A 21838-nucleotide genomic window follows, 5' to 3' on the forward strand; every position below is an offset into this window, starting at 1 on the left:
ATGTAATTACGGTTGATGCCTTACGACCTGACTTCTAAACAGCAACAAAATACGATGAAAGAATTTTTGGAGACTTACCGACATGGTGTGTAGTGATACCGCGTTGCTTCTACAGACCGTTCCGGGCGACAATCTGTGGTAACTCAAGTACGACACAGAATCGAAAAGGTAAAGCCGGGGGAGCGCATCTAAAACGTTAGTGTTAGAGAAGTCACGGGTACTTTCGTGCTGCAGATACCATGACCAGAAACCATTACGCTGAATGCGCCCACCGACGATATGTAGGACCGCCTCCTTCAGAATGGCAGACGCGTGTGGTCACAGGACACACAAACTGTACTCTGGCGTCGGATGGAGACTAATGACGGCGCCGTACTGCCATAGCCGTGCAGCACCTCCTGTCATATAAGGGGGGTATTTTGCCTCGTAACCTTCTTCATTCACTGCATGATGCCGCTGTCGATTTTTTTCTTTTCCTTCTATTTAAGAAATAATTAAAAAGGCATCGTAAATGTGAACTTTGATCTCATACGTAGCCTCGCCCGATGCGTACGACAAATCTATAAGGTCTTCGGTCAACACTTCTGGCCTCGGAGACCGTAATAGACGTGAAGAAACATTTTATCCGCATCTGCGGGTGACATCTTCAGAGATAAATCGGCAGCTACATCGAAATTTCAAGCAGTTACCGATTTATTTTTGAAGATGGCTCCCGCAGATGGGGACGAAACGTTCTTGAATAATTTCATACATTGACCGCGACCTGTCAGCTCGGAAGTTTTTGAAGTCAATGAAGGTCGTGAAATCCTCCATTGTGTTATGAACACAGTTTGTTAGAAAAGATCACCCTTGTAAAGCCATTGTTTCGGAGAAAATAAGTAGTGTTTCTACGGAACATGTATCACGTTTCCTGCAGATAAATCAGTCATCGCACTTACCGATCGCTGGTTGAACATACATCGCTGCAAATCCTACCTGAGTGAATGTTGTATTCTTATTGCAAAAACTAGCCGTAATCCTGAAGCGGAAGGGGACGTGCACGCTCCTTGGCAGCATCCAGCCTGCGGCTAACTCGCTAGACGAAATAAACGATCGAGAGTGGAGAGGCGAGTGCACGGTCGCGTAATTGCGACAACTTGACGGCATCAGCCGCTGTTACGCAAGCAGTGTTGTGATGTACGTTTCCTTGACCTTCAAGTTAAGTTTTGAAACATCATGGCGGAAAATAAATGCATATTGTAAAAGGAACGAAATACAATGACTTCAAGGTGTGTGTTTATTTTATGAAGTTTTATTGCAAAATATTAACATTTACTCAGTACACGCTATGTTGCATGTTCTTAAAGATGAAGATACATCTTGAAGTATTTGGCTGTTGTAAACCATCTTATGGCACTAAACAGGATTAAAACGCTCTATTGCAGCTTCAAGGACGGAATCAGGCATATGTTGCATATAAATGTTCTAACGTCTTTGTTAACTGAATTGTTTTACTGACTTCATTACATTCTTGTAGGAAATTATGCAAAGTAGAACTATGGTCTTACAAGGGATGGATGTGTGTATTTGTAAATACTTGTTAATTCAGTTTGACAAAGGAAAAACATAACAACCGTTCTTCGACACATGAAGTCAACCCTTATGGAGTAATACGGTCTTGTTACCATAGATAAGACAACTATGTAATATGAAACTCATAAGTGATCTCACTACTCTTTCGAAGTAGTAACGGGAGATTATGCGTGACATCTCCAACGCATTGTATGGACAGTTTCCAGTCTGAGTATATGTTACATCCTTTAGAACATTTTACTCATCACAAGGTAATTTTTGGCTGCCACTGGTCGTTCATTATTGATTCGTCACGTGCAACGTCGGTAGGAGCTGCCTTAATTGCAATGCCCAGGAGAAACTGCTTCGTCGTAGCTTTCAAGCAAACAGGACAGCAATGGTTTACTGGAAACTAACATAGTGATCTTCCGACCCAAATGGAGGCTGAAAACAGTGATTTTGTTGCGAAGCCAAAGCTACTCTAAGTGAAAACAGGTGGTTTGTCAGATGCTGCAGAAGCACTTTTTCCTGAAGGTGCAGCGCCGAAGACTTCCTGAATGGCTAAGTCGACAGGATCTGGCGTCGCAGCTGCAGCGCTTCCGTTGTGGGCATAGTCGGGGGTTGATCTCTTTGCCTCGGAACCTTCTCCACCACTTCCTGCTCCTCCATTTCCGAACACTTCCTGGATGCCAATGTCGACCGGACTAGGCGTACTGACTCCATGAGTGCCAGTACCAGCGGTGCTCTCACTATTGGCTTGGCTGGAACCACCACTAGCAAACTGTCCTCCACTTCCAGCTCCAGGTCCAAAAACGTCGTGAATTCCTTCGTCGACAGGACTAGGAGAGTGGTCTCCAACAGTACCGCTGTTAGCGGCACTCTCACTATTGCTCTGGCTAGCACTACTGCCACCAAACTGCCCTCCATTTCCTGGGCCAGGTCCAAAAACGTCGAGAATGCCTTCATCGATAGGACTAGGAGCATGTCCTCCAACATTACCGCTACTAGCAGCACTCTCACTATTGGCCTGGCTGGAGCTTCCTGGTGCTGGTCCAAAGACTTCCTGAATGCCAGTGTCCACAGGATTTGGTCTGTTGCCTCCGACTGTGCCACTATTTGCAGCACTTTCGCTGTTGGCCTGGCTTGAACTACCTGTACCAGACTGTCCACCACCTCCTGATGGTCGGATGATTTCCTGAATTCCTGCGTCGGTAGCAGGTGGCCTGCTGCCTCCGTGGGCACCGCTCCCTGCAACACTTCCACTCTCTGCCTGGCTGGACGAGGAGCTACTGCCACCGTTACCAACTACAGCGTGGCCTCCTTCGTGGCCAAAACCTCCTCCAGCGTTGGAGTTGCTTTCCCCTTGACCACCGCTGATACCATGGCTGTCTCCACCAAATGGAACTTCACCCGCGCCTCCTTGCCCAACAGGAATGCCTTGTCCTCCAGCGTTGGCGTTGGATGTGGACCCTGTAAACCCGACCGATATGCCGAACGGCAGCGTGGCGCCAGCGCCAAAACTGTTGCTGGAGGAACTCGACCCACCATTGCCGAGCACGTTCAGAGGCTTCAGAACCTTGTTCACGGTAGAGTTGAGTATTCCTGACAATAGGCCACCTCCTTGGGACCGACCTGCAACAGAAACAAGAAAAATTATACAAATATGAAGGCTTCCGCGGCCAGAGTCAGCTAACGCGAAATTCTTCTGGGTATGGTAACGCGTTATTGACCACTACGAGGTCTAGTTTAGCAAAACCATATATAAATGCTTGAAAGTAGTCAGGGCAGTTAAGAAAATCTCAGTGACCTGCGGGAAAATTGAAATATTTCACGAATGGCTGCTACTAGCTTGTAGACGAAGTACCAAAAAGTTAATTTCTTCGAGGCCTCTCTACGTTGCGTACGAAAAGTAAAAGTGGTGTGATAGTTAACAGCCAAAAAGGTTTCCTTCGAATAAATTTATAAATTCGGACATTCGGACATTTCGAGAACAGTGGATACTAGGAAACCAAATGAATTCTCAATTCTGAAGAAAACTTGAAAATAAAAAAAAATATTTTCAAACAATAGGCCAAATCTTTTGTGACATGATTTATCTAAAAGTAAGAAATAAAATAGATTAGGAAAAAATTTGATGTGACTTTGGACGATGCTCGAAATTATCTACAACAGATGAGGCGTGTCCAATGTTTCTATAATCATTTTTATTTCTTACTATTAGACAAATAACTTTATTATACATTTTACCGATTTTTTGAAATTTGTTTTGTTTTGATTGTCTTTCTTTCGTTCATTTCTACGAGCCCAAAGTTGATAGTAAAGAATGAAACATAAACAGATAAAATAAGGCCATGTAGCTATGGAACCTATTTCTAAAAACAGATATTCGTTCACGTACATAAAAAAATTTAAAATTGTTACCACAAAAATACTAGTTTAGTGTTTACGGAATGTTTCCAAGAGATTTGAATATCTCACATGGAAGTAACCACAGCTACTAACGGAGTTAAAAAAATCATAAATCTTGCAGTATACGAAACACCTTTTCTCATAATTAAACTGCTCAATAAATTCTTGACATCGCTTTTATGATTCGCGTAGTTTGTTCGAGATGGCAACGTTTCTTCGGTTGTAATTATTATTTGGTTTCCTCTATTGACTGCTCACCTTGTCGTTTTAGGCTATGATGCCACTTTCAAGCGATAGTTGACGTGAACTGTGTACAAGGCACCGGACTGTCGAGCCACCGGCTTATGGCACGCACAAGAAACACCGTTTGGAAATGGCGTAACAACAAAAATTGTCCATACATATTCTAAAGACTAATACCTAGGTGATGCCACCACTCTATTTCGTCAGTTGTTGTTCATTTATGTTCCATTTAATTGTCATATCCTGTCCTCTGTCTTCCTTTCTTTACCTTCATGAGTAATAATAACAGTAATAATAATAATAATAATAATAATAATAATAATAATAATAATAATAATGTCATATGGCTCACTGGCCCGATGCAAGTTTTTAAACTGGACGTCACTTTGGTGACTTGCATGTCCCTAGCCTACCCCAGTTATTTAACTGGAGAAAGGGGACCTATAGTTCAATGTAGAATTCCAACCATGTGCCATTTCTGACGAATCCTCACATCCTTAAGAATTGAAGTCTAGGTTAAAACACAAACTGAAAAATCCAATATCTGACCGGAATTCAACCCCACGATCTCTGCTTTCCAGTCAAGCGCTTTAATGCTGAAGTTGTTATATTTGGTTACATATCCAATGAATTGTATTTTTCTGTTTTTGACTTCTTAATGATCTTCTCTCTTTGTTCAATTCCTTCAAGACTTCCAGGTTGGTTATTCGTTCCCTCCAGCTCGTTCTTGTCATTTTCCGCCATGTTCACATTTCAGCAACATCAAGTCGAATCCTTTGAAATTTATCAAGGATCCAACTTTCTCTTCTATAGAGTAGTATACACCATACAAATGATTTTGCAAAAGATTTTCTGGCATCTGTAGTTACACGTACATTGATCAAAATGTTTTTCTTCGTCATAAATGCATTTTTTTAACCATAAAGTCCTCCTCATCACTTCCATTAAGTATATATTATCCTTTGTGAATGTACTAAAGCGAAACAAAACTGTTTTATCATACAATGTAGGCTTCCACGGCGGATATTGTCTTCACATAAAACTTCCGGGTTGATAGGCCGTGGTTGATGTATAAAACTCTCCCCAGACGCTTCGTCTCCGACTGCGGGAGACATCCTCCGAGGTACAGCGGCGAACTGCAAACGGAACATGAGGAAGCGCTGATTATGTAGGTAATGCAGAGGACGCCACTGTCCATCACGTAGCGTCGGATAAGAGACTGTCTCTGGTAATCCCAACATTCCCGATTGAAATTAATCGATCGTCACGCTTCCGGTGCAACGCTGACATACCAATTTTATCCATTTCAACAGCTTCCTCTTTCCTGTTAAAATTATTACGCTGTTTATCAATCTCGATAGCCTCACTATACATGTGCACATAATAATGCGAGGTTTTAGATATGACGCTCGTCTCACTGAATTTTATTTCAAGATTACCTTCCTGGAAAACATGTTCTGCTACGGCCGATTCATCCGTGTGACCCAAGCGGCAATTCGTAGTATATTCAACAAGACGGGTGTAAACACTTCTCTTTGTGGTACCGATATAAATCTGTCCACAACTACACGGAATTTTATATACCCCCGGTGTAGCCAAAGGATGTCGTGCATCTTTTGTCTATTTTAAATATTCTTTTATTTTCCTGATGGGTGAGAAAATGGTTTTCACTCCATATTTGCTTAACACTTTCCCAATGCGATCTGTGACCTTGCTAATGAACGGAAGAAAATCCCTGCCGCTGGGCGGCTCCTGTTCGTCATTGTTCCTGATTCTCTGCCTAGAGCGCAGTGCTCGATCTATCTCCTTTCTAGAATAGGCATTCTTCACGAAGGTCGACCGTAGGTCTTAAATTTCATCTTTTAAATTAACAGGTTCACAGTTTTTCTACGCCTCATCTACCAAGGTTTTTACTCGTATTACACCTCTTTTTCGTCAAGGGTGGTGGTTTGAATCTTTATGCAGATGACGATTAGTATACATCGCCTATCTATACACTTTATGGCCAAACGTTCCGTCCCGACGTTTAATCACAGACACATTCAGAAAATTCAGTTGCCTATTACTCTCCGTCTCCGTAGTAAACTGGATTTTTGGATTAATGCTGTTTAAATGTTTCAGGAAGGGATCCAAGTCCTCTGCTCCGTGTGTACATACTACGAAAGTGTCACGTACATAGCGATACCATCTGGCTGACCTCTTGCTGGCAGTCTGCAACGCCCGTTGTGGCGAAGAGGCTGTTTCGCTCGGCTCAGGCTCATTGTATTTACAATCGTATGGAATCTGCGATGTTACGGGAGAGGATTCATTAGACGCGACCAGCACTGACGGAAACTAGCAGTAAGCTTTTTCATCTCCACTTGGTTATTAGTAATGCTGTCCGCCCTGATAACTGAATGGTCAGCGTGACGGACTGCCGTCCTAAGGGGCTTGGGTTCGATTCCCGGCTGGGTCGGGGATTTTCTCCGCTCAGGGTCTGGGTGTTTTGTTGTTTTCATCATCATTTCATCCCCATCCGGCACGCAGGTCGCCCAATGTGGCGTCGACTGTAATAAGACCTGCACCAAGGCGGCCGGACCTTCCCCGTAAGGAGCCTCCCGGCTAATGATGCCAAACGCTCATTTCAATTTCCATTAGTAATGACTGGAATAAGATTGAAGGTCTGACATTCAAAACTATGGAAGTTAGTGTAGAAATATCAGTAAATAGACAGAAGTAGTTCGATAACTTAAAGAAGAACATTTCGGGAGGTTCAGTTGAGGACAATTCTGGAACTCTTATTAATCTGCCTGATAAAGATTTGTCAGAAGCTGAAATGGTCAACAGTACGGAAAGTTTTGTAGTCTATTCTACATTGGTATCTGATCAAGATCCAGACGGTGCAGCAACTGAAATCTCACAAACAGCAGCAGCGTTCTGAATTTGCTCATCGATTTCTGTCATGGCTCGAAGTTGACAACATGTGCCCGGGCAATATTCTATGGAATGACGAAGCACGTTTTACACTGCAGGGTGCAGTGAGTATACAGAACTGCCGAATTTGGGGTACTATTACACAGCATGTTATGCGCGTATGTGAGAGTGTGGCTAAATGGCTCTAAGCCATGTGGGACTTAACTTCTAAGGTCATCAGTCCCCTAGAACTTAGAACTACTTAAACCTAACTAATCTAATGACAGCACACACATCCATGCCCGAGGCAGGATTTGAACCTGCGACCATAGCGGTCGCGCGGCTCCAGACTGTAGCGCCTAGAACCGCTCGGCCACTCTGGCCGGCGTGAGAGTGTGGTGAGAACTCACAAGCATCTATATTCTCGGTATGTTGCTCTCTGAAGAGGACACAGCGAGAGCCCTGTCAGCTGTACCGTGACGTCTGCACGTTATCGAGACTTTATGTACAACATGTGATCCTGCTATGGAAGAGCGCAACCGTGTGGAAACCACTGTTTTCATACAGGCTGGGGCACACCTCATGTCTCTCGCCAAGTTTAAAGTTCTGCTTAATGCAACCTTCCATAAACGTGCTGCATGTGGAGGTTTTTCCAGACGCAAGGCCTTTGAGATCACTTGATCTGAATCTTTGTGACTTTTGGTTCTAGAAATAGTTAGCAGAATACGTTTATAAGGGACTGTTCGTCCTCTATCTGATCTGAATGCTAGTATACAGGAACACTTTGCTCAGGTTCCACTGGAACTGTTGATTTTGGCGTTTTACGGATGCAGCATCTCGTCGGCGTCTCTAGTGTACATGTTGAACAAATTGTGTAAAGGACTGTTTGTAATAAAATCAACAAGGTATCTTTTTCACTTGTTTCAACCTTTGTCTTCACCTCCAATTCCTAAGCCATTATATATAGAAATATTTTGTTCGTCTTTTTTGCTTTCACAGTGCGAGATTTGCACCTGGTGGCCAAAATTTGAACTAATTCTTCCAGCATAAATTAGTTCCACATTAACACATTAGAATATCTATCTACTTTCGCTGTCATACGATAACCTGAGCAACTGCACTTTAATTATAACTATGGTAATGGCCAGATTCATGCTGAAAATATCTGTCGCTTGGTGCATCGATTCGGACAGACATTCTAGACAATGACAGATTTTCCCTCACCATTCTATTATTTCATTACATTTATTGTAATTTGACTTACAGTTATATCTTCACTTACTTAGTGAAAATTCACACTCTAGAATAAATACCCCCAAGTTTCGGATTCATAGTGTACGAAGACGCACGCTACCGGCTGCACGCAAATCTGATATTTCAAATATATTATTTTACTTACCGTACATACTCTGCTACAATAATTTTCTTTAAGTAAAGTGAAGAAATGACCCAGCAAGAAATAAGGCATCGACTGGGCTGACCTGCTTAATCAATAACAAATCACAGGAATAAAACTCCTTTCGGTTATTTGATAAAAATTTCAGACTTTTACCCACGAATTTATCCAAGGGCCAGTGTAGTTGAAGCAGTGAATTAGTAGACAACAGTTTACATGTACACACACACACACACACACACACACACACACACACACACATGCATACACCGAAGATACTTATTAAACATTTTTATTACTTCTTAGCATTAAGTGCTGATAACTCTTTTATTGCATGTTAATTTGTAGCCTAACGCTTAATACTTTGTTTCGCACAAATTGAAAATACTAAGTACATTTTTTGCCATGTTAGCATAGTAAGCGGCGTGTAGCCACAAAGCAGCTTGTGCGGGTATGAACAGTAAACAGACTCAGAGTTCCACTTGATATTTAAGCCATTGGCATTATTCTGTGGGTCATTCACTAGCACCATTCTGCTACATGTGTCTGTCAATAATATTTCTGTATGAACGTTGAAGACTCATGTTGATTTCCGTGATAGTGTTCGTATGACGACTATTTAATAACGTACTACTTATCACTGTTGACTTTAAATAAATAGCAAATCTGATATTAAAGAATGTGGTGTTACCATTAACATGTTAACTCTGAGGGACTGTTCGTATATTTCAGACGCTACGTGGTTTTCGACGTCTTTCTAACTATGCAGGCAAGTTTCTGTGAAAATATTTTGGTTATTTGAAAACTAAAAAACTAGCTTTAATTGAAAACGGTGGGAAATTACTATTGATGTGATGGAGACGTCTTAATCGGTAGTGTAAGAACTTAAGTACACTTGTAGAATGTTTTCATAATAATTCATGATATTATTTTCTTGAAATACTATAGACAACGGTGTGGTTCAGGTTATTTCCCTTGGTCGTGTTTCTTTTTCACGTAAATAAGTAGTCTGCTCAGTTTTGTATGCGTTATAGGTATAAATAAAGTCTACTACAATGTGCCGCTTAGATCTTTAGGAGACCAGATCCCAAAAATTGCTGTCGCTTGGGTGACAGTATACTACGTACTCTTTGCCTTACTCATGGTGGGATGCATGTGATACGGAAGACTGCTAAATAGCAGTACACATATGGGCTACATGCTAGTATGTAGTCAGTATGCATACTAGTTGTGTTGATGAAATGCTCTAGGTCTTAGAATCACATGGCCAGAGTTTATACTGTTGCAGCACTGGCAGGACTCGCGTGGACTTTGCTGCAACACTCCAGCTATAGGACGTCGGCATTCCGAACCGGATGAAGGAATATTGAGAGTGAAGAAATGAAAAACTCGGAAATTACTTTAGGACACAGTACGGCCAGGTAAATTTTCGACGAAGCCGTTTCGTAGAAAATCGGTTGCATCTACTGCTCTACATTAGGTGTCAAAAAATGCAGAATCCGAGGGTCTGATGATGGCAAATGTAGTTGTAAGGGGATCTGAAAAATACCGAATGGAGTGTGGTGAGGTTATCACAAGAATGGCGAAACAGCGATGATTTAATGCAATCGGGACATGAATTTTATTGCAGAGGAACAGTGTAAGGGAGAAATCCAGGTGTAGCTTTTATTATAACTAAGAAAATTAGAACCATTATTATAAATACTGGGAATCTCAAACAGAGAAGCGTGACTTGTTTTAAAAATAAAAATGTACTATGGAAATCATTCAAGGCCATACACCAACTATTCTGATGATGGGGCAAAAGATCTCTTCGGAGACTGTAGAAACAGATAAATGACAGGTAATCTCACTTAAAAAATATATGAGAGAATTTTCATGTGAGAGTAGGTCAATAAATAAAGAAAGTTTCTTGGCGCAATAGAAAAGTTAAAAGAATCGAATCTAAACTGACAGAAGCGAACCTTTAGAAAACAACAACTCCCAGAGGAATAAGAAATGGATTTCTCAAGTACCAAATGCAACTATAAATGACACTCTCTGTATTTCATCAAGCAGAAATGACGCTGTGTAGGTCCTAAACCACTTTATAATCGTAAGTGATCATTACTTCATATGATGCAGATTAAAAGTAGACACAAATACTGAAAGAAACAGGAACATGACGGAACAAGTCAGAATTGTAGATTATGAGAATTTTTTTAAAAACAGGATGGTGTACCAACATAAATTACGCTAGAAGTTTAATATTTTATGCAATAAAGCTTCTAAACACACACAAAGGAGCAAACAGCGAAATAGTTTGCCATAATAAGGAAGATAATACAGGGTATTTCCGTAAGAGTGTGCAAAAATATAACAGGACATAGAGAATGCTCCACTGAACAATTTGAGGTAGGGAACCAGGGGTCGAAGAAGGCGGCTTAAGGAGGTATTGAAGTAAACTTGTCAACAAATTTGTCTAGCATTACTGTTTTCCAGATTATTTCACCTAACATGAGTACAAGTTTACTCGTACTGTGCTGTTTATTTACGTGTACATTCTGTAAGGAAACAAGGAGGACGAGTCTAATTACTAGGAAGTCATGATGCAGATTTGTTTACTTTCCTTGTCCATAAGGTGTGTCTGCTGTATCGTATTTACAATCTCCCCTTGGCTGTTCGTAGGAGCATGTGGATACAACATGACGGTGCACCGTCTCACTTCAGTGTGGATGTTCGCAACAATCTCAGTGTTGTATTTCCTGGTTGTTAGATTGGAAGGGGCCTGCGAGATCCCCTTGATTATTTCCTATGGGGATATCTAAAGTCACTTGTGTATGAGATCGCAGTGGGTATGGTGATGGAATTAGTTAGCAGAACTGTAGTTGCCTGTGATGTGATTCCAAAAACATCAGGGGGCGTCAGAATCTTGCTCGTCACGCTTGCATTGAGGTTGATAGCCGTCAGTTTCAGCACATTTTGTAAGATAAAGTACAATGGCTCGTTCATTGCGTCAATGATGGTATTTGCAGTTAACTGCAACTAATGTAAATTAAAAAGTGCACAGTAATGTAGTTTTATTCCTATTATCTGCTTAGCGGCCATCTCCGACCCAGGTTTCCTACCTCAACTTGTTTAGTGGATCATCCTTTATGTCCTGTTAAATTTTTGCACGCTCTTACGGAAACACCGTGTATAAACGAAGATGTAAAACTGAATAAGTTAAGAGAAAATAGAAGGCGAAAATTAATATGAACATGACAATATATTTCGAACTAAATAACTATATTCCAAGAAATTATCGAAGAAATATCAGAAGATATGGTGAAAGTTTAACAGGAGAAACTATTGAAAACAATGACATTACTTAGGAAACGAAACAGATATTTACGTTAGGTAGAAACCACATTACATTATTTAAGATGGCCTATGATAAAGAAAGTAATAATAAAAGAAAATTATACAAGCATTCGAAGATTGATATCGTATGAAAAAAGGAAAAAATGATTCTAATCAGGAAAGGACCAGACTTGCCTTACATACGGCTATACACAAACGTCAACAGCAAATGGCAGGAACTAATAAAGTTTGAAAGCAGGTCTGAAAATTGACTCTGATAGGACTAAAGTAATGTATAGGCAACACGTCTAAAGGGGAATAGTAAAATTAATAACAAAGTCACAGGTCTAGTAGATAAGTATTTTTAAGGCAATTTGAATAGACGATTGGATGAAAAGGAAAAGACAGTAACACGAGAAAAATGGCAAGCAATATTTCTGATAAAATAAATAGCATTTTCAAAATAAGTATTACACTTGTCGGAGAAAGAAAGTTCAGTGTGTATTGCCAGTTTAGATTTATAACAGTGCGACATTATCTTTTAATGCGGGAAACATTCAAAAACTGACTGTTCTCCAGTGATCAATAAAGACAAGCTTGTTGGGAATTACTAGGAAGGACAGGAAATAGACCAATGGATCAAGGAACAGGACAGCTGAAATGACGTAATTACGACTGGAATGAAAATAAAAAGAAAATGGCTTTACCTCTAGACAGCTGTATATATGTTCGATGGAACGAGGAAATTGTTTGATGGATTCCAAGAGATAGAAAGCACCGAGAACACTTTCTAACGAAAGGTCACTAATTACGTTACACGTAATAACAGCGCTTGTTCGGATCACTGACGACCACATTACGTGGAAAAATCAAAAAGAGGCCTTCATCCTATAGCGTTCTTACTGCAGATAGGCCGATCGGGACCGACCAAACGTCGTGTCAGCCTTAGCCAATGGCGCCATGTGGAGGGGCGTGGCGTCAGCACAACGCTCTCCCGGATTGGATTGGATTGTTTGGGGGAAGAGACCAAACAGCGAGGTCATCGGTCTCATTAGATTAGGGAAGAACGGGGAAGGAAGTCGGCCGTGCCCTTTCAAAGGAACCATCCCGGCATTTGCCTGGAGTGATTGAGGGAAATCACGGAAAACCTAAATCAAGACACTCTCCCGGCCGTTATCTGTTTTGCAGACCTTGGAGCCGCTACTTCTCATTCAAACAGCTTCTCAATTGGCATCATGAGTCCCGCCCCAGTCCATCAAACAAGGAAAAATCCCTGGTAGTACCGGGAATCGAACCTAGGTCCACCGCATGACAGTCAGCCACAATAACGATTCTTTTCCTCTTCTTTTTTCTTTCTAGCAGTTTCTTCGTCGGTTTTCTTCAGTATTTCTGTGTGGATATGTTTCATATTTTATCAGTTTTCATCGATGAGAACTTTACTCACTACCATCTGTACAACCCTTCTTTGTACACCTTCAATACCACATATTAATCGTATTTGGTATGGGTCCCACTCATTTCAGTAATATTTTATGAAAGCTTTCACGAATGTGAATGAGCACTGTTCTTGTTTACTGACCGCTTTTTTCAGTTTCCTACCGTTGTCGAGACGTCTGCCATCTCCTAATGTCCACGTGATCATTCCATTTCATATTTTCATAAACTGCTGCACCATGGTGTCTGTATGAGCTGACTCACTGATATTTAATCCGCAGGATTCTACGTTGATGTGTTTCATGAGCTGCACAATATTATATTCCTGAACGTTTCGAACATGTTGTCAGTCTTTGTAGCGCTTTGAAATCATATAAAGATTTCGTCGGATATTTGTGCTTCTTTTTTTTGATCATTGCAGACAAGTGCTTCATCAGTAAAAAGTATCAGGTTACTATTCACATTGTCCACCAAGTCGCTAATTCTTTTCCGCAGGTTTGTACCCCATTTCTTGCGAACAGGAGTCCACTGCCTTAACATCTGGCTCACTGGACGTGGATCTTATGTTTACGACTCTAATAAAAAAAAAAAGAAACTGATATATTCGTGGAATATGTGACAAATTGTTAGATACGGGTACACAGCCATCCGAAACAGTCTCAGCGTCGGCAGTCAGCTCGGTTAACTGAGGGTAGATAGAGTCATTAATATTAGTATGTATGAATCTCCTTTCAGGATTGTTTTCCTTCTGTGCGTGTTCTACTAATTATTTGATCATTCCACATGACATTTTAGCTAATCTATTCTTTATTTGTACAGAGCAAGGTGACGCAGAGCTTAAGGAATGACTTTCACAATGGGGTAGCGGGATTACGATCCATGTCCCGGCATCCACATTTCAGTTTTTGGTGATTTCCCTAAATAGATTAAGTATAATGCCGGAATGGTCTCTTTTTCAAAGTACTCAGCCGATCTCTGTCTCTGTCTTCTTCATTCAAGACTTGTACTTCGTCTCTAACGATCTCGTTATCTGCAAGACAATAAATCCGCGTCTTCCATCCTTGCTTCGTGAGGTGTTTCCGTAAGGTTACCTTAATTTCTCAGATCATAGTAATTATTTTTCGTCCTTACGTGATTAGGATGTAGTATCTCGTGCTTTTCAGTACGGGGCAAAAAAGAAAAAAAAGTTTACAGATTCGAGGCACTCGTAAGATAAATGTATTGTTTGGAAGAATGTGTTACACACAAGTACGATCGTGTAACAAAGCAAAATAGAGAATCTTATTCCCATGGAAATATCATTAATAATTCCACTTTTTAGAAAAAAGTCATCTCGCCTATTGAAAAAAGTTTCTCGTATTAATTATACAATTTTTTTTATTTCTTCTAGATATAATCCCACATCATGCATTTCATCGTGACCGATTTTGACCATAAATTGATTGACTTCAGAAAGCTTAAGGCCGCCTAACAAAGACCGTGAGGACGGTTCTGCAGTCTTCCATTTTGTTCGTACTTACAGAATTTGAACGTCAGTGTCCGGACATCAATTTGCCAAGCCAATAAGAAATCTTCAAACGAACTGGGAAAAAAATCACCTTTATAGATTAGAAAATTTTCGAACGTCTTTAATTACAAAAAATTTGCAGCACATTAAAAGATTCATTGGTAGCTGAATAAATTGTATTTTATTGTATTTCGCTAAAGTAAAATATTTAGTTAAAAAAATTGCGCACGTACTAGCCTTGTGATGAAGACGTCACAAAGTCGATCCTCGACAGCAGTAAATGTTTTATTTTTATTTTAAAAAACGGATCTTAAGAAACACGATTCCTAATTAAAAAATAGTGAATCATATTTTTAATAAGAATGAAATCCTCTAATTTTTAATTATTAATTGCTTGAAAATGCAAGTATTCGAGATAGATTAAAATTTGGTACAAAAAAGCGAAACATGAAATAGAAAACAAAATAAGTTTTTTTAACTAGAGACTAAACAGCATTAATGTGTATATATTTTTTTTCATTTAGCCTTTAACGTTTATCTGTATCAGAGTTTAATTTATTTTATATGTTAATTCACATTTCCATTTGACAGTAAATCTAGAATATAAATGAAAATAAAAGAGTTTGCTACTAGCGAGAAGCGAACCAATGACATCTCAGTCACTAAACCTGTAAGGTTGGCATTCAGAAACCGACAAATGTTTAAGTAAAACGTAATTTTTTCCTACTTAATAGCTCTCAAAAATTTTCTAACCTACAAAGGCGATTTCTTTGGACTTTTTTTTGTGAATTGCGCCGTATTATTTTAGGAAATTGATGTAAGTATGAAGCAACTCGTAGAGGGCTAATCCGGAAGATGCCCTTGTTAATACTTAGAGCTTCTGAAGATGACCAGTGTGTGACCGAAACCGAAACGATGAAAAGCGTATTTAGCGATCATGTTTAGTAGAAATAAAAGTAAATACATATTTCTTCGAGGTCGAATTTCTATCAAACTGTTGTTGGCAGCTCAAAAAGGTATATGTTAAAATCATTGTCACCTGAAGTATTAAATTATTGTACCTTTTAGTTCACTGACAAGACTCTGAACTACGATGCAATTATGTTGCACTGGACTTGTATATGTTACTTTTCATTTTCTAAGCGAGTTATTAGGGTGAGCTATTTGATGTACAGCCCACATTCCGTTTTGTGCTTCATTGGTGTATCACTCCTTCGTCCCAGTGGGGAATAGTACTCCCCTCCTCAGACAAAAGAGTCGTAAATATACAAAAAATTGTAATAACTTTTAAAAGAATGAAACATGCACAGATGGTTTAAGATACACGAAAGGAGTTTAAGATACATGAAAGGACACATTTCATTGATAATATTTAAAAATTGCACTCAAGAAGACATTGTACAGTATTTAAAAACAATGAGTTGCGAGAAAGTAGAAACGAACGCTCCACTATATAACACTTCACTACCACTTGTTGAGAGAGACTTGTATTTAGGAGATGTAAGAAGAACAGGGAAGGATTGTTCCATTGGGGTAATTAATGTGCTTATGGCGCTACTAGGTTCGTGAAGGTTTGGTTCTTGGGATAAGTATAATTAGGGAAGATGTCTGGTAGGAAAACATAGGGTTTGGGGGAACATAGCTAGTATGGGAACCAGTTCAGGATCAAGAGGACGAAAGAAAAGGGAGGAATACGGAAAGGGGGAAACCATGAAGTCGAAAAGGCATAGGGAAGATTGGCCTGAATCTGACGGGAGGGATAAATGTCAGGGCAGATTTCGTTAAGATTGAGTTGTAATCTGCTAAAAGTGCGCTGAGAGGGAATATAAAGAGTATAGAATGGATTGGACGTGTTGATATGGATGGCAGTACACCAGGATTTGTGATCATGGGGGAGGGGAGGAAATACGTTTTTGGTGTCTAGTTTGTGGGAAGTATAAGATATACTGAAGTGTTCAAAGGGGGCAAAGATGAGGAGAAATGAGATGACCTGGTAAAAGATTCTTGTTGGGGATGGTAAGCGGATTCGGAAACCATGACGTTCAGATACGCATCATCTGGAGGGACTGATAGAATGTAGGTAGGATAGTCCATGTACAGATCGGCTTTTTTCAGCCAAATCCCAGCGATTTAGGAATGGGCTAAAGCAGTTACAAACCGGTAAAATTTATGAGTGGTTTTAATGTCCTGCATTTGCTTTGACTTCAAATAAATAAATGAATAAATTTATGGAGGTTGTAGATATTTTTTATTTCTTTCTGGGAGCAAATAAAAATATGAACGCCTAATGTGGATATGTATTTGTTAGTGTGTGTAACACAGTAAAGTCTTTGACTTGCTAGATATGTGCTGCAATCTACCTTCTCTCCCTGGATTATTTCTCTTACTTAAAATAGATTCACATTCAAGAAAAAAAGAATAACATGACACACTTGATCTCTAGCGAATGTTTACGATCGTTAACACTGCCGTATTCCCTTTTCTTCGGCTTATAGGCAACGCTTTGCCTTGGTGCGTGTTTTGAAAAAAGCCGAGATAGTAATACTACGTTTGAGAGCTGTTCGTATGATTTTCTCCAAAGGATAGTTGAACTTCGTCCCTGGAACACCTCTGTTTGCTTGGAAGACACCAACAGTGTTTTAGTTCGAATCATACGCTATGTGATCAAAACTACCCGGACACCTGTCTGAAAATGACTTACAAGTTTGTGATCGCCATCCCCGAATTGCTCTTCAACAGTGGGAAGCAAGAAGGTGCTAAAAACATCAATATAGGTCTGTGCTGTGATGGTGCCACGCAAACCAACAAACAATTTTCCATGAAAAATACGACCACACCATAACACAATCACCTCCGAATTTTACTGTTGGGACTACACACGCTGGCAGATGACGTTCACCGGGCATTCGACATACCCACACCATGCTATCGGACCGCCACATTGTGTACCGTGATTCGTCACTCCACACAACGTTTTTCCACTGTTCAATCTTCCAATGTTTACGCTCTTGCACCAAGCGAGGCGTTGTTTGGCATTTACCGCCGCGATGTGTGGCTTATGAGCAGCTGCTCGACCAGGAAATCCAAGTTTTCGCACCATGTGGAATTCCTGTGTGATGGTCTGGATATATGTCTGCCTGCCTATTACACATTACGAGCCTCTTCAACAGTCGGCGGTCTCCGTCAGTCAACAGACGAGGTCGACCTGTACGCTTTTGTGCTGTACGTGTTCCTTCGCGATTCCACTTCACTATCACATCGGAAACAGTGGTCCTAGGGATGATTAGGAGTGTGGAAATCTCGCGTACAGACGTATGACACAAGTAACACCCAATCACCTGAGCATGTTCGAAGTCAGTGAGTTCCGCTGAGCGCCCCATTCTGCTCTCTCATGATGTCTAATGACTACTGAGGACGCTGATATGGAGTACCTGGCAGTATGTGGCAGCACAATGCATCTAATATGAAAAATGTCTGTTTTTGGTGGTGTCCATATACTTTTGATCACATAGTATAATTCGAATAGTATGTACACACAATTTTTGTTAGGTGAACGGGGTGTCGGAGGAAGGAAACGACACAATACATCCAAAAGAAGTGTGCTTACAAAAGGAACACATTCTTCAAATCAATGTTCAGTTTAAGGATCACTCTCCTAAACATTAGTGGAGAATGGGCGCAACGAAATAATACGGTGAGAATGATAAGTACGTATATTGCAGTGTTTGCAGGTATTTAGCTTTCGGTTGGGGGGCTTTAAGTGGATTGTGGAAAAATCGGAAAATAAGAGAATCAAATCCTTTATGATGTGGTGTTACAGAAGGCTGCTGAAACTTAAACGAGAAGGTATTCCAAAAACTGGCGAATAAAGGACCGTATGTTGAAATGCACGACTAAAAGAAGGGTCAGGGTGAAAGGAAGAGTGTAAAGCCACTAGGAAATGACATCCGGTGGGCAAAAACTTTAACCCAAGACAGAGACTGAAATAATATAATAAATAATCAAGGTCTAGAGTCTAGATGCAACTTTGTGATGAAGAGAAATCGTGGCGGGCGGCGCCAAACCAGAAAGATAAAGAAAAAAATGACATCAATGTCGACGTGTATTTCTGTTTCAACGGGGGCGCCGATTTCTTCAGCATTCGATTCTCATGTGGCTAAATATTTCGCTGTCGTGATGTGGCTAAAACGTTTTAGATTATTATTTCAAAGTTTTTAAGTATGGTATGTACTCATACTGTGTATAGCACGCCTATGGTAACTTTCAGTATTTCGGTATTTTCAAGCGTTAATGCAGTACATTATTTTTACTAGAGGTATTTTAAATACTATGTTATTTTCTGTTGACGCAGTGTCACGTATTTTTAAAGTTATAATTTCTTCCAAGTTGTTCTTATTAGCCTATTTTCTTTAAGAGTTACTTTCTGGGACCTGTCATTATTACCCCATTTACAGAAGTCCTTACTTCTGCATTATTCTGAAATACATTTGAGGTATAGTATTAGATATTATTGTAATATCACGAGGAACAAAAATGACAAGGTTTCAGTTACTTCCGTTAACAATGTCATAACCAAAACAGTTTTGAAGGACATGCGTTTTCTCAATAGTGCGACTAACTTTTTGAACAAACTTCGCGTTATACATATGAACTTCCTATCGTTTGTAGTTTGCACGTCTCAAAATTTTCATAACTTCAACAGAAAGAATGTGGGGTAAGAGGAACAAATTTTTCTGTAGAAGACAGCGGTGCAGCTACAAGAGAAACATGCCAAGTGAATATACTGTAGTGATATGTTATGTGGCCTTCTAACAGAAGCAAAGAAATTGTCAGTCATCGTAATTTTGATTTTGGGTTTCCGAGAAACTGAAATATAAGCAGGAAATAGTACCCGATGAAGCAGTCTTTAGACTGAGGTGTATAGTTTCTTAGTGTGTAGAGCAAGTTCGCCTGGAAGTTCTTATAGACAGAAAGCAATGTAGTTCTACTTATGTAAGATAGCGCTGGGTATACAGTGACTCTATACTGTAACTAAAAACGGAGCGTGATTTTCAGACTACCGAAGAGTAATATGCGCAGTGCTTATATGTGGTAGTATTTTTACTAGACTTATTCCGGAAACTGGTTTTAATTTTAGAACTAAAATAGAATGTTGTTGTCTATGGACGCAATATTTCAAGGAAATAACGTGGCCCCATCAAGTACCTAACACAGCTGGATTCCATATAAAAGTTCAAATGGTTCAAATGGGCCTGAGCACTATGGGACTCAACATCTGAGGTCATCAGTCCCCTAGAACCTAACTAACCTAAGGACATCACACACATCCATGCCCGAGGCAGGATTCGAACCTGCGACCGCAGCAGTCGCGCGGTTCCGGACTGAAGCGCCTATAACCGCTCGTCCACCGCGGCCGGCTCATATAAAAGTCACAGATTAATGTTGTAGTAAACTAGTTTTTCAAACTGAGGCCATCTATGGATGGTACGTTTCGATGACATTAATGCGTGAACGGTAAATAATGTGAAACACTATCCAAACCGAAGAGTGTGAATTCAACTCCATGGTGCATTACAAGCCATAGCCCTGTCCTTTTGCAGGGTAGGTGGCCTTGGCATCAACTGACGTTTACACCTGGCGAGACCTGCGGAGATCTACAGATTAACGAGGAAGGAGGACTAAAGTGCTGCACTTTTTTCTCACAAGGCATCATCAACAGAGAAACGGCAGTAACAATCAGAAAAGAAGTCCTGATACCGCATGGGGTTAGAACTAAAATAGTCTTGCTGCCACTAACGCTACGTGTTCGAAACAGCTCTTAATGCAATAGTTCTTGTGTCGAATTTCTAACGGTTTCATAATTACTTGGCGGGTTACGACTTGTTTGCATAGTAAGAATACAGCAGAACCCTCTGCCGTTTCTGTCAATTATTATGCAGGGTTTAGGCGTTGGGGATTTACCTGTTTATACAAATCTGTATGTTACCATAGGTAATCTAACGTTAATGTAGACTCACAACTGACAAATGAAAGCTAAATATATTCGTGTGCAATGAATTTCCCAGGATACATTCCAAGCCTAATATTCAGATCTATTTTATATCAAAGTAAGTAATATCATTCTGCAGGCGAAGATAATGCAACAAATAGACAATTCTGTTGGATATAAGACAGTCTAGAGAATGCTGACTAAGTGAAAGAAAATTTGTCGTCTTACACCAGTACAGAGCCAACAGAAACAATGGGAGGAGAACAGACGACAAATGATAGTGTTTACGCACAGAAGGAAGCAGGCTAATGCGAAACTTACCTCCGAAGAGTCCGCCTCCTCCGCCCAGCAGGTGCAGAGAGGGTTGTGGGAAGCTGTGAGCCTCACGGCCGGCCGCCAGCAGCAGAAGCAGACACGCGAATGTGCTGGCCATGCCGCAGCCGGTTAGCGTCTGCCAACTTCGCCTTCCCGAGCCGCGTATAAGAGATGGGCGCCGCGTCCGCCCGGTGACGTCATGGACCCACCGGAACAGCCGCGCAGACCTGACCCTCGCGGTTAGCGGAATTCCTCCGGAGCAGGAAGCCACCTACTTGCCTGCGTGACACGCTTCCTGCGACGAGCATTTCACACATAAACACAGGTTCCGCGAATTGCACGATCTGTGGACATTAAAGGCCGTTAGCACGAGGGTGACCTCAGTCGCACAACCGTTTCTTTGCTGACAGGAAAAGTGACTGTTGCAGTAGGCAGCACAACGAACAACGAAGTATTGGAAGTCTTGTGGAGCGGCGGGTTAGTAACAGGAAATAAGAAATATTATTCGCCGTCTTCTACGAGCAACTGAAACAATTTTTTTCGTCAGCCACAAAGCGATGGAGAACATACTAACCACAGTTTCCAGTCTTTAAGTCCACATTCTTTTATTCGTTGGCTGAAAGAAATGTTTGTATACTATGTTCATTCGGTGGGATCAGGAATTGTAATTATAAATAAAAGTTTTGAATCCTAGATGGTTCAATTAAATTTAAGAAAATTTCACATGCACAACACAGTAATATTCCTGATAATAATAATAATAATAATAATAATAATAATA

General features: G+C 40.5%; 1 protein-coding gene across 1 annotated transcript; it reads right to left on the reverse strand.

Annotated features, from left to right (window-relative positions):
- Positions 1 to 1275: 1275 nt before the first annotated feature.
- Positions 1276 to 21190, reverse strand: LOC124788901 (glycine-rich protein DOT1-like). The gene is made up of 2 exons (XM_047256186.1): positions 21064 to 21190; positions 1276 to 3183 (listed from the first exon to the last, which is right to left on the reverse strand). The coding sequence occupies exons 1-2, from the start codon at positions 21173 to 21175 to the stop codon at positions 2033 to 2035; spliced, it is 1263 nt and encodes a 420-aa protein (XP_047112142.1). The 5' UTR covers positions 21176 to 21190; the 3' UTR covers positions 1276 to 2032.
- Between the last annotated feature and the right edge of the window lie 648 nt (positions 21191 to 21838).

Source organism: Schistocerca piceifrons, chromosome 1 (genome assembly GCF_021461385.2).
Source record: "Schistocerca piceifrons isolate TAMUIC-IGC-003096 chromosome 1, iqSchPice1.1, whole genome shotgun sequence".
Lineage (NCBI taxonomy): Eukaryota > Metazoa > Arthropoda > Insecta > Orthoptera > Acrididae > Schistocerca > Schistocerca piceifrons.

Excerpts from the sequence above, each read along its gene's own strand:
- LOC124788901 (XM_047256186.1), bottom strand. The coding sequence starts at position 21,175 with ATGGCCAGCACATTCGCGTGTCTGCTTCTGCTGCTGGCGGCCGGCCGT. Across the intron at positions 3,184-21,063 it reads AGGAGGCGGACTCTTCGGAG|GTCGGTCCCAAGGAGGTGGC; the intron begins GTAAGTTTCGCA and ends TTTCTGTTGCAG.